Below are 12,087 nucleotides of genomic sequence, written 5' to 3'. Positions count from 1 at the left end.
GTTCAGTGCTTAAGACGTGTGCTTTTTTTTTTTTTTTTTTTTCTTTTTTCCCCTTTCAACTTGCATGATCCAAGCTGAAAGACCCAGCACTATCCAGAACTGTGGTGTTGCTTCTGCATCTACCTGATTTTTTTTTTTTTTTGAAGCAGACTGAGAGGCCAGGTGGTGGCGCACCTGGTTGAGCACACATATCACAGTGCACAGGAACCCAGGTTCAAGCCCCCGGTCCCCACCTTCAGGGGGAATGCTTTGCGAGTGGTGAAGCAGGTTTGTGGGTGTCTCTCTCCCTCTCTGTCTCCCCTCTTCCACTCAATTTCTGGCTGTCTCTATCCAATAAATAAATAAAGATAATAAAAATAAAAAAATAAAAAGCAGACTGAGTAGTGGGCCTTCATGCACAAGGTCCAGGCTCAGCAAAAATAATAAATAAATAAACAATTAAAAAAATTTTTTTGATCATCTTTATTTTATTTGATAGAGACAGCCAGAAATGGAAATTGAAGCGGGTGATAGGGAGAGACAGAGAGACCCCTGCAGCACTCCTTCACCACTTGCAAAGCTTCCCCCCTGCAGGTGGGGACCGGGGGCTCGAACCCAGGTCCTTGCGCATTGTAACATGTGCGCTCAACCAGGTGCGCCACCCCCCAGTGCCTAAATAAACAAATTTTAAAAAGTAACTAAGTTTAAAATAATTCTGATAAAATAATAACAACAATAAACGTCCTGCCAATTATTCAGCTTGTTCTTCCTGGATCCTGAACCAGTTCCCCTGGTTCTCCAGGTCACTTCCCACTTGAAACTCTCCTCTCCTCCTCCTCCTCCCCTGTCCACAAGCTAGTCTGCTTATCTCTCTGGGACTGACACTTTCCACCACTACCACCCCACCCCCTTCTGCTAAGTCCCCATACATAACAACCCCCCCCCCTTTTAAATACTTTTTTCTTTTTTATCAGATAGGAAACAGAGAAAGTGAAAGTGAAAGGGGAGGTGGAGAGACACCTGTAGACATGTTTCAGCACCTGTGAAGCTTCGCCCCTGCAGGTGGGGATCAGGGGCTCGAACCTAGGTCCTAGTGCCTGGTAATGTGTGTACTTCACCAGGTGTGCCATTGCCTTGCTTTCCACCCCACCCTACCAAAATGCTTTGCCTCAATCATTTGCTTTGTCTCTCTCAGTATAATCCCTGAGGTTTTTGGGTTTTTGGGTTTTTTTTTCCCTCCAAGGTGACTGCTGGGGCTCAGTGCCTGTACCATGAATCCACTGCTCCTGGAGGCCATTTTCCCCCCTTTTGTTGCCCTTGTTGTTGTAGCCTTGTTGTGGTTATTATTGTTATTGTTGATGTCGTTCGTTGTTGGATAGGACAGAGAGAAATGGAGAGAGGAGGGGAAGACAGAGAGAGAGGGGGAGAGAAAGACAGACACCTGCAGTCCTGCTTCACCGCCTGTGTGTCTTTTTCTTTATTTATTCCTTTTTTGTTTTTTCTTGTTGTAGTTATTGATGTCATTGTTGGCTAGGACAGAGAGGAATGGAGAGAGGGAAAGACAGGGAGGGGGAGAGAAAGACAGACACCCGCAGACCTGCTTCACCGCCTGTGAAGCGACTCCCCTGCAGGTGGGGAGCCGGGGGCTCAAACCGGGATCCTTAGGCCGGTCCTTGCGCTTTATGCCACCTGCGCTTAACCTGCTGCGCTACCACCTGACCCCCAATCCCTGAGGTTTTAGTCACAGACATAGCACCCTCCAGATATGCCGAGACCCTAGAGCTTGTCTTTATACATTTAATGTCCTTGTGTCTCTTCCAAGTCCCAGCTGCCTTCTGTCCTTTATGACAGAACAATGACTCCTAGACTTCCCAAGCACCACTGGTCACAAGCATTCAGTACATTCAGTACCGTGTGCCACCCCTCCCGCCCCCCACCCCGTGCCCACCTCCATGTCCCTACTAGTCTACTCAGTACCTACGGACAGATTATTAAGACAGCCCTTGGGCTGGGGAGACAGCACAGTGGTTCTGCAGAAGTCTTTCACACCTGAGGCTCTGGGGTCTTAGGTTCAACCCCCAGCACCATCATAAGCCAGAGCTGAGCAATACACTGATAAAACGTAACAAATAAAGTTTGAAAAAAAAAAAAAGGGGGGGGGATCAGACGGTAGTGCAGTGGGTTAAGCACAAGGACCAGCATAAGGATCCTGGTTCGAGCCCCCGGCTCCCCACCTGCAGGGAAGTCAGTGAAGCAGGTCTGCAGGTGTCTGTCTTTCTCTCCCCCTCTGTCTTCCCCTCCTCTCTCCATTTCTCTCTGTCCCATCTAACGACAACATCATCAACAACAACAATAACTACAACAACAATAAGAAACAAGGGCAACAAAAGAGAAAATAAATAAATATTAAAAAAAAAATATTGAGGGGCCGGGTGGTGACACACCTGGTTAAGCATACATGTTAAGGAACCAGGTTCAAGCCCCCAGTCCCCACCAGTAGGCAGGAAGCTTCATGGGTGGTAGAGGAAATCTGTAGCAGTTTCTCTTTCTCTCTCCAATCTGTCTTCTCCTCCTTCCATCTCCATTTTGATTTCTCTGTCTCTATCAAAAAAAACAAAACAAAACAAAACAAAAGACAGCCCTGCTGCTCAGGAAGTATTGCAAGTGGATAAAGCGCAAGGCCCTGAGTTCAACCCCCAGAACTGCAAATGCTGGACAGATGCTCTGGGGCTGGGGAAAGAGCTCACTGGGATTCTGGGCCAGTATGTTATGTATGTGACCTGGACTGAGGCCCAGCCCCTAATGCACTGAAGGAAGGAAGCATCACTCCTATGGTCTCTCTCACTCTCTGCCTTTTCTGTCGCTACAAAAATAATAATAAATGAGTAAAAATAAAATAAAAATAAATAATAAATGAAAATAGAATGATGGGGGGGCAGGTAGTAGCTGGTAGCGCAGCGGGTTAAGGGCTCATGGTGCCAAGCACAAAGACTCGTGCAAAGACCCTGGTTCGAGCCCCCGGCTCCCTACCTGCAGAGGGACGCTTCAGAGGCGGTGAAGCAGATCTGCAGGTTGTTGCTTTCTCTCCCCCTCTGTCTCCCCCCCCCTTGATTTCTCTCTGTTCTATGCTACAACAGCAGTAACAACAATAACAACAAAAATGGGGGAAAAAATGGCCTCTAGGAGCAGTGGATTCGTAGTGCAGGCACCAAGCCCCAGGGCTAACTCTGGAGGCAAAGAAATAGAATGACGGGGAGTCCGGCGATAGCACAGCAGGCTAAGCGCATGTGGTATGAAGCGCAAGGACTGGCGGAAGGATCCCAGTTCGAGCCGCGGCTCCCCATCTGCAGGGAGGTCGCTTCACAGGTGGTGAAGCAGGTCTGCAGGTGTCAGTCTTTCTATCCCCCTTCTGTCTTTTCCTCCTCTCTCCATTTCTCTCTGTCCTATCCAACAACAACAATAACTACAACAATAAAACAAGGGCAACAAAAGGGAATAAATAAATAAAATAAAAATTAAATTAAAAAAAGAAATAGAATGATGGTCTGGCTCTCTCACAGAAATAGATCTTAAAAAAATATAGCTGGGGGGGGTCGGGTGGTAGTGCAGCAGGTTAAGCGTACTTGGTGTAAAACGCAAGGACCAACATAAGGATTCCGGTTGGAGCCCCCGGCTCCCCACCTGCATGGGAGTCGCTTCACAGGCGGTGAAGCAGGTCTGCAGGTGTCTGTCTTTCTCTCCCCCTCTGTCTTCCCTCCTCTCTCCATTACTCCCTGTCTCATCCAACAACGAACAACATCAACAATAACAATAATAACCACAACAAGGCTACAACAGGGGCAAAAAAAGGGAAAATAAATAAATATTTAAAAAATTCAAAAAAAAATAAAAATAGAGCTGGGGGAGTCGGGCGGTAGCACAGCGAGTTAAGCACAGGTGACGTAAAGCGCAAGGACCGGCTTAAGAATCCCAGTTCAAGCGACACCTGCAGGGGTGTCGCTTCACAGGCTGTGAAGCAGGTCTGCAGGTGTCTTTCTCTCCCCCTCTCTGTCTTCCCCCCTCCATTTCTCTGTCCTATCCAACAACAACGACAGCAATAACAATAACTACAACAATATAACAAGGCAACAAGAGGGAATAAGTAAATATTCAAATAAATAAATAAAGAGCTGGCAGGTGGTGACACACACAGCAGGCACACAAGTTACCATGCCAAGGGCCCTGGGCTCCCACCTGCAGGGGGGGAGACTCAGAAGCTGGGAATCAGGGCTGCAGGTGTCTCTCTCCTGCTCTGTCCTATTCTCTTTCTTCCTCTCTATTTCTAGTTATCCAACATTTAAAAAGAGGGGGGAGGCAGGGGGTAGATAGCATAATGGCTATGCAAACAGGCTCTCATGCCTGAGGCTCCACAGTTCCAGGTTCAATCCCCTGGACCACCACAAGCCAGAGCTGAGCAGTGCTCTGGTCAAAAAAATAATAATAGTGAATAAAAATAAAATTAAAAGGGGGGGGTGGTGGCATTATTGTGCAGGTGCCAAAACCCCAGTGATAACCCTAGTGGAAGGAGAAAAAAAAAAGGGTAATGATTGGGGATCCGGCGGTAGCCCAGCGGGTTAAGCGCAAGGACCAGCGTAAGGATCCCGGTTCAAGCCCCGGCTCCCCACCTGCAGGAAAGTCGCTTCACAGGCTTCAGGGTGAAGCCGGTCTGCAGGTGTCTGTATTTTCTCTCCCCGCCTTCCCCTCCTCTCTCCATTTCTCTCTGTCCTGTCCTACAACAAGGACATCAATAACAACGATGATAATAGCCACAATGGTAAAACAACCGGGGTAACAAAAGGGAAAAAATGGCCTCCAGGAGCAGTGGATTGATTCTCGTGGTGCAGGCACCGAGCCCCGGCAATAACCCCGGAGGCAAAATAATAATCATCATCATCATCATAATAAATTGCGTAACGATTGCATCAAAATACTCGCACACCCGAGACCAGGCTCTGAGACCCTAGGTTCAACCCCTAGCACCGCCATCAGCCAGAGCCCAAGTGAAGCAAAGACAGTCCCTACTCCAGACCCCTTCTAGCCCTCCACGTGTGCCTGCCCTGCCCATCCTAAGCGCCCGAAGGCTGCCACGGACAGAGGGCGGGCGGCCCCTTCAGCTGCAGGCCATGTGCACCAGCGCCCCCCGCCCGCCCACCTGCCCATCACTCACCCGGGGAGCCGCTGCCGCCGGCACTGGGGAGCCCCGGGAGGGGCGGCGGCCCCGGGACCACAGGCTCCGCGGCCAAGGGGGGCCCGTCTGGGGGCGAGGTGTCCTTGGGCCCGGCCAACGGAGGGTCATCCAGGGCCGAGATGGCCGAGGAGATGCTCTCCTGCAGGTCCCGGTTCTTGGCCACGGAGTCCTCCTCGTCGGAGGAGAAGGAGGGCAGCGTCTCCAGGTTGCGCTTCAGCTCCTCGTCCAGCCGCTTGCAGGGCGACGGGCAGCCCAGGCCCAGGCCCTCGCTCTCGGCTGCCTCCAGCGCGCCCCCCAGGCCGAAGGCGCCCGCGGGCGGGGGGTGCGGCACGGCGGGGGCCGCGGGGGGCGCGGGCGGCAGCACCCGCGCGGGCACGGGGGGCGGCACGCTCTTGGGCGGGCTGAGCGGGGGCGTCAGGCCGGCCTGGTAGAGCGGTGGGTGGCGCTTGCCCGACTTGAGGAAGTCCAGGAAGGAGGCCATGAAGCCCGACTTCATCTCCGGCTGCTTCTCCTCCACCTCCTTGATCTTGGCCTCGATCTTCTCCCGGGTCAGGCTGGAGTCCAGGCTGTTGTGGTCGGTGCCCGACACCATGTCCCCTGACGAGACTCCCAGGCCCTCGCCGGTCTTGGGCACAGACAGCTTGATCTACGGGTGGGAGTGAGGTCCTGTTTATTCCCCAGGCCTCTTCTCACACCTAGGGAGCCCCCAGGTTCTCCCCACCTCCAGATCAGCAGACAATTATCAAGCCCTCTGCGTCTTTCTTCATGATCCAGATTCCTCCTTCTCTCTCCTTCAGACTCAGGACCCTCATTCTGCCCCTCTTCCTTCAGATCCAGGGGTCCTCAGCCCATCCTATCTTAGGGTTCCCCCTTGCTCAGACCCAGGGGTCCCCAGCCCCGCCTCCCTAAGACCCAAGGGTCCTTAAAGAAATTAAAAATAAAAAAAAAGACCCAAGGGTCCTCAGGCCCATGGGTCCCCCAGCCCCTCCTCCAAACCTAAGGATCTCCAAGGCCCTCCTCCCTCAGATCCAAGTTTCTTCAGCCCCTCAAGTCTCAGACTTAGGCTTCTCTCTCCTTTCGACCCAGGTTTCCCCAGCTCCCCTCCCCACTTTAGCACTATAAAGCTCAAGGCCCCCAGCCCTTTACACAACAGGCTCAAACTACGTAGCCTTCAGACTTTAAAAACAAACAAAAAAACGGGCCAGGCTGTGGCTGGTGCACCTGGTTGAGCACAGGGACTGAGGTTCAAGGCCCTGGTCCCACCTGCAGAGGTAAAGTTTACAGCAGTGAAGCGGTACTGCAGGTGTCTCTCTGTATCTGTGCTTCTGTTATCTTCCCCCTTCCCTCTCGATTCCTGCCTCGATCCAATAAATTGTTTTTAAAAATTAAAACCAAACAAAAAAAAAAAAAGGCAGGGAGTCAAGTGGTAGTGCAGCGGGTTAAGTGCACGTGGCTCGAAGCGCAAGGACCGGCATAAGGATCCTGTTTCCAGCCCCTGGCTCCCCACCTGCAGGGGGAGCTTCACAAGTGGTGAAGCAGGTCTGCAGGTGTCTTTCTCTCCCCTCTGACCTCCCCTCCTCACTCCATTTCTGTCTGTCTTATCTAACAACGACAGCAATAACAATAGTTACAACAACAATAAAAAGACAAGGGCAACAAAAGGGAAAATAGATATTTAAAAAGCTTTTTATAATTAAAAAAAAAAAAGACTTGTATCTGAGGCACCAAAGGTTCACAAGTTCAATGCTCAGCACCACTATTAGCCAGAACTATGTAGTGCTCTAGAAAAAAAAGGACTGGGGCCAGGTGGTGGCACACCTGGTTGAGCGCACATGTGACAGGGCAGAAAGACCCAGGTTCAGGTCCCTGGTCCCCACCCGCAGAGGAAAAGTTTCACGAGTGGTAAAGCAGTGCTGCAGGTGTCTCTCTTCCTCTCTATCCAACCATTCCCTCTCGATTTCTGGCTCTCTATCCAATAAATAAAGATAATTAATCTCTCTTGACTGACCTCCCCCGGGTCAGAGGTCAGGAGTCCAGCTCCCAGCACCGCAATCCCCCAAGACCCAGGAACCTGGGCCTTCCCACACTAGTAGTCACTTGGGGTTCAGAAAACAGCACCCTCTCCAGCCTTAAGCCCCCCCCCCCCCCCCCCCCCCCCCCCGTCATGGACCTAAACCTGCCCCCCCAACCCGTTTTCCCCATCCCCAGGCTGACAGAAGCTGGAATTCCCACCCGGAGTCACCGCAGCTCTCCCTCCCCTTCCTCTTTTTTTTTTTTTTTTAATTTTTTAAATATTTATTTTCCCTTTTGTTGCCCTTGTTTTTCATTGTTGTAGTTCTTATTGTTGTCCTTACTGTACAGAACAGAGAGAAATGGAGAGAGGAGGGGAAGACAGAGAAGGGGAGGAAAGGACAGACACCTGCAGACCTGCTTCACCGCCTGTGAAGCGACCCCCCCCCCCTGCAGGTGGGGAGCCGGGGGCTCGAACCGGGATCCTGACTCTGGTCCTCACGCTGCGCCCACTGCGCTACCACCCGACCCCTCCTCCCGGTCTCCCCGCCCCGCCCCACCCACCCCACTCACTCACCTTCAGCGGCTTCAGGGGCTCCAGCCTCGTGGCCCCCACCTCCTCGGCCTTCCTGCCCCGGCCCCGGCCCCGGCCCCGCGGCTTCTTGGCCCCATCCATCGGGGTGGAGGCGGAGGCTGGCCCCGCGGTGGGGGGACCCTCCAGGGGGCGGATGCGGGGTCTCCCCCGGGGTCTTGGCGGCCCGTCCCGCTTGGCCTTGGTGGGTTTGCGGCCCCGGCGCCGGGGGCCGTCGGGGCCCGGGTTGGGGGGACAGAAGTCGATGTCGCCCAGGGGCGACAGGGCGGGGCGGGAGCGGCAGCTGGACACCAGGTCGGGCAGGCGGCGGGGGTTGAGGCGGATGTCGGCCGGCACGTCGGCCTTGTCCTCGTCGGCCTCGAACTCGTACTCCTGCGCGTACAGCTTCTTGGGGGTCTGGAAGGGCGGGTCTCGGCGCCGCAGCAGGTGGAAGGAGGACGTCTTGAGCAGCTTCTTTGGCTTGGTGGAGCAGAAGATGGGCGAGGTCAGGCCCCCCTTGGGCTCCGAGGCGGGGGGCGGCGGGGGCGGTGGCGGTGGCGCGGCCTGGTGGGGTCCGCTCTGGATCAGGCCCAGGGGCTCGGCGTTGACAGTCGAGGGCAGCTCCGGAGGCTTGTTGGGGTCCAGGCCCAGGCCCGTGGTCTCGGGTCCCCCCGCTGAAGCCCGGCCTTGGCAGTAGGCCCCGTAGGGATCATAGGCCGCGGGGCCCGGGGGAGGCCCGGCTCCAGCTTTGGGGTCTCCCTCGTCCTCGGGGGGCCCGGCCTTGCCGTAGTCATCCGCCGCCCCCCCGCCGAACATCTCCTCCATGGTGGGGAAGAAGCTGCGCTCCTCATCTGGGAGCAGCGAGTCGGGGAAGCAGATGGACGTCAGGGGCACGAAGCGGGGGGCCTTGGTGCCCTGCGGGCTGGGGCTGCGGTAGGCGCCCGAGGGGTCCTTGCCCTCGGCGTTGGGGGGCCCCACGCCAGGGTCCCCAGGCCCCGGGGGCAGCGGCTCCAGGGCCCCCAGCAGCTCCTGCATGGCGCCCGGCGGCTCCAGGCTCTCCTCGGGGCGCAGGCGGGGGCTGGGGGCTGCGGGCTCCAGGCCGTGGCTGCGGAGGTGGGCTTCCAGCTGCAGGGGCATGGGGGGCGGCGGCGGGGGCGGCGGCCCTGCCCCTTCGCGGGTGGCTTGCTCCAGGAGGTGGACGCCGACTTTGGGGGCGCTGGGAGAAGGGCTGGGGGCATGGCTGAGGACGGAGGGGAGCAGCTGCGGGGGCGGCGGGGGCAGCACCAGTGGGAGGTCGGGACCCCCGGCTTCCAGCAGGAGGCCGTGGGGGTTGGGCTGGGCCGGCTGTGCCGTGGGGGGAGGCGGCGGGGGGCTCTTCTGGAGGAAGGCCCCCAGCTCCTTGGCCCCCGCCCCATAGTGGACGACCGAGGTAGCCAACCCCTCGGGGGTCTCGCCGCCGCGGTCCGGCCCCTTCTTCTTCTCCTTGAGCCTCCCCAGGCCCAGCTCCAGGGCGGCCGTGGCCCCCTCGTCAAGGCTGGCGCTGGTGCGAATGACGCTCTGGAGGTGGTATCTCTGGGGGTCTTCCTTGGCCAGCTCGTAGGCGGTGCCCGGGGGACCCCCGGCCCCGCCACTGCCCCCGAGTCCCTTGGCGGCGTCGGCCGCCCCATCCTCGCCCACCAGGCCGTCCGCCTCTGAGGTCCGCGGGGGGCTGGGCGCCTGCAGGAGGTGCTGGATGAGGAACTCCTCGTCCTCCGTGCGCTCCGCCGGGTTCCCCCCGGGGCCGGCCAGCAGCTCCGAGCCGTCCTCCTTGCCCTTGTAGCCCCCGGCTCCCGCTGCATAGCTGCCGGCGCCCGGGGGTGCCAGGAAGGGGGCGGAGGCGAGCACGGAGCTCAGGTACTTGCCCGGGGTCCCTGGGGAGCCGACCCCAGAAGGGCGGCCCGGGGCGGGCGGAGACTGCAGGGGCCGGATGATGTGGGAGGGGCTGGCCTCCCCGCCGCCCCCCAGGGAGCCGGGCCCCCACCCTCCGCCGTGGCCTGAGAGCGCCGGGGAGTGGCCGGTGCTGTAGCTGAGGGAGGGGCTGGCGGTGGGCAGCCCCTGCGAGTGGGCGGCCGGCCCCGGGTAAGGCTCACCCTGCACCCCGTACAGCTGCCCCTGGAGCTGGTCTGGGGAGTAGCTCTGACACGTGGCCAGGCCGGGAGGCGGGGGGCCGCTGGGGGGCTGCGGAGGACCCCCGGAGTAGCCGGGGCCTTTGCTCAAGTCCTGTGCCTGGCCCCCTCCGAACCCTTGCCCGTAGGCCTGGGGTCCGAGAAGTCCTTGGGGCTGGCCGGGGGAATAGGCCTGGCCGCCCGCCCCGCCAGCCCCAGAGGCCTTGCCGGTGCCGTAGGCCGCGGGTCCCCCCAGGCTCTGACATTTGGGGGTGGCGGTGGAGCGGGGCGGCGGGGGCCGGGTGGCACTGCCCGCCGCAGCGCCGTAGCCGCCTTTGCCCGTCTTGTAGCCGGGAGACTGGATGATGGGGCGGTAGCCGCCCCCACCGCCCCCGGTGCCGCCTGCACCGGTGGCCTCGGGGCCCGCAGCCCTGCCGGACGTGCCCGCGGCGGCCCCGCTGGGCCCGGCCTTGCTGGGTTCTCCGGCGCCCGGGGAGGGCTCCCCGCCGCCCAGGGGGCTGCAGGCCAGGTTGGCGCGGTGGCCCATGGAGGGGTAGCTGCCCCCGCAGCTCAGGTAGTGCTGGAGGGCGTGGGCTGGGGGCGGCGGCGGGGGCTGGGCGCTGGCCGGGCGCTGGTAGTGCTTGATGACCGTGTCCTGGCGGGGCAGGGCCCGCTCTGGGGGCGGGGGGCCTGGGGCGGCCCCTGAGAAGTTGTAGAGCTGGGGGGAGGACTGCTCGGCGGCGGCGGCAGCGGCAGAGGAGGAAGCCAGTAGGTTGAACTGGGTGGGGAGGTGACGGGGAGGTGGCGGTGGGTCCGGGGGCCCAGGGCGGTAAGGAGGGGTCTGGGCTGGGCCCAGGCCAGCGGGGCCCAGCACGCCGCCCCCGGCCAGGCGCTCGAAACCCAGCGAGGAGGGTACCGTGGGCGTCTGCGAAGGCTTCAGGTGCAGCACGTCATGGGGGGACAGGAGCCCGTTGGCTGGGGGGCTGAATGGGGGGTCCTGGAGGCTGAGGGATGAGGGCACCGGGAAGGGGCGGCTGCCAAAGGAAGCGGGATGCTGGTAGGCCGACAGGGCAGAGGAGGGCGGGAAGGTGCTGGAAGCCGGCAGGGCGCCCGAGATGAAGAGCTCCGTGGGGCCTGGCGTGTGCATGGCTAGGGACGACCGAGGAGACGGGAGGTCAGAGCGGACCACAAGCCAGGCCCACCCGGCCCCGGCCCTCCTCAGAGGTGGCGCCGGGCTTACCTGTCTGCCAGGAAGGGCTGCGGAACTGGGACAGGAGAGAGGAGGCAGAGGGGCCAGGCTGGGGGCCCCGGGACTCCAGGGCTGAGATGAGGTTCATGACGGAGGCATCCGGCCCGGCTGAGCCTGCATGGTGGAGGCCAGTGTCGAAGAGTCCAGAGAGGCCTGGCCGGGAACAAGGAGAGTCAGGCACGTGAGGGACCGGGCAGGGCGAGAGGGAAGAGGCCCAAGGTGTGTGGGACCAGTGGCAGGGCTGGGAGTGCAGGAAAGGGGCAGATACCAAGAGGAGGAAGTGGCTGAGGTCAAGCTAAAGAGACCAAAAGGAAGGGTGAGACAGTGAGCCAGGGGGGTGCAAGCTAATTATAGCGCTAGGGAGTCCAAGGGGCCGGGCAATGGCTACTGGTAAAGCGCACTAGTTACAATGTTCAAGGAGCCAGGTTCAAGCCCCTGGCCCCCACCTGCAGAAGAGAAGCTTCATGAGCTGTGGAGCAGGCTGCAGGTGTGTCTTTCTCCTTCTCTCTTTTATTTATCGATTTTATTAAAGATTTTCTTTATTGGGCAGAGGGTAGATAGCATAATGGCTATGCAAACAGGCTCTCATGCCTGAGGCTCCAAAGTCCCAGGTTCAATCCCCCACAGCACCATAAAGCAGAGCTGACAACAGTGCTCTGGTAAACAAAACAAACAAAAAAAAATTGGACTTATCGACTGTGAAAAATAGGAGAGAGAGAGAAAAAAAAAAAACAGACATTACTACTGCACAGTTGCTGCTGGGTTCTGAACTTAGGATCTCATCCTCGAGAGTCCAATGCTTTATCCGCTGTACCACCTCCCAGACAGACCACTCTCTTTTATTTACTTAAAACTTTTAAAATAAAATTTATTGAATGGCAGAAATTGAGCTGGAAGTGGGAGATGG

General features: G+C 58.3%; 2 protein-coding genes across 3 annotated transcripts in view; one reads left to right on the top strand and one right to left on the bottom strand.

The window, feature by feature from the left end:
* The window catches only part of RRAS (RAS related), a 78,175-nt gene that overhangs the window by 39,541 nt on the left and 26,547 nt on the right, over positions 1 to 12,087 (top strand). The gene's annotated exons all lie outside the window — the stretch shown is intronic.
* PRR12 (proline rich 12) overlaps positions 1 to 12,087 on the bottom strand; it is a 42,887-nt gene that overhangs the window by 26,275 nt on the left and 4,525 nt on the right. The window contains exons 3-5 of one of the 2 annotated variants that reach the window (XM_060174252.1): positions 11,172 to 11,294; positions 7,794 to 11,080; positions 5,186 to 5,852 (exon numbers count right to left, since the gene is read on the bottom strand). In XM_060174252.1, the coding sequence (XP_060030235.1) occupies positions 5,186 to 5,852; positions 7,794 to 11,080; positions 11,172 to 11,294 (4,077 nt within the window). Of the gene's footprint in view, positions 1 to 5,185; positions 5,853 to 7,793; positions 11,081 to 11,171; positions 11,334 to 12,087 lie in introns of both variants that reach the window. The other variant, XM_060174244.1, reaches the window with a different exon arrangement.

Source organism: Erinaceus europaeus, chromosome 2, assembly GCF_950295315.1.
Source record: "Erinaceus europaeus chromosome 2, mEriEur2.1, whole genome shotgun sequence".
NCBI lineage: Eukaryota > Metazoa > Chordata > Mammalia > Eulipotyphla > Erinaceidae > Erinaceus > Erinaceus europaeus.
The sequence above is the reverse complement of the archived record's forward strand: the minus strand, read 5'-3'. Positions and strand labels throughout refer to the sequence as shown.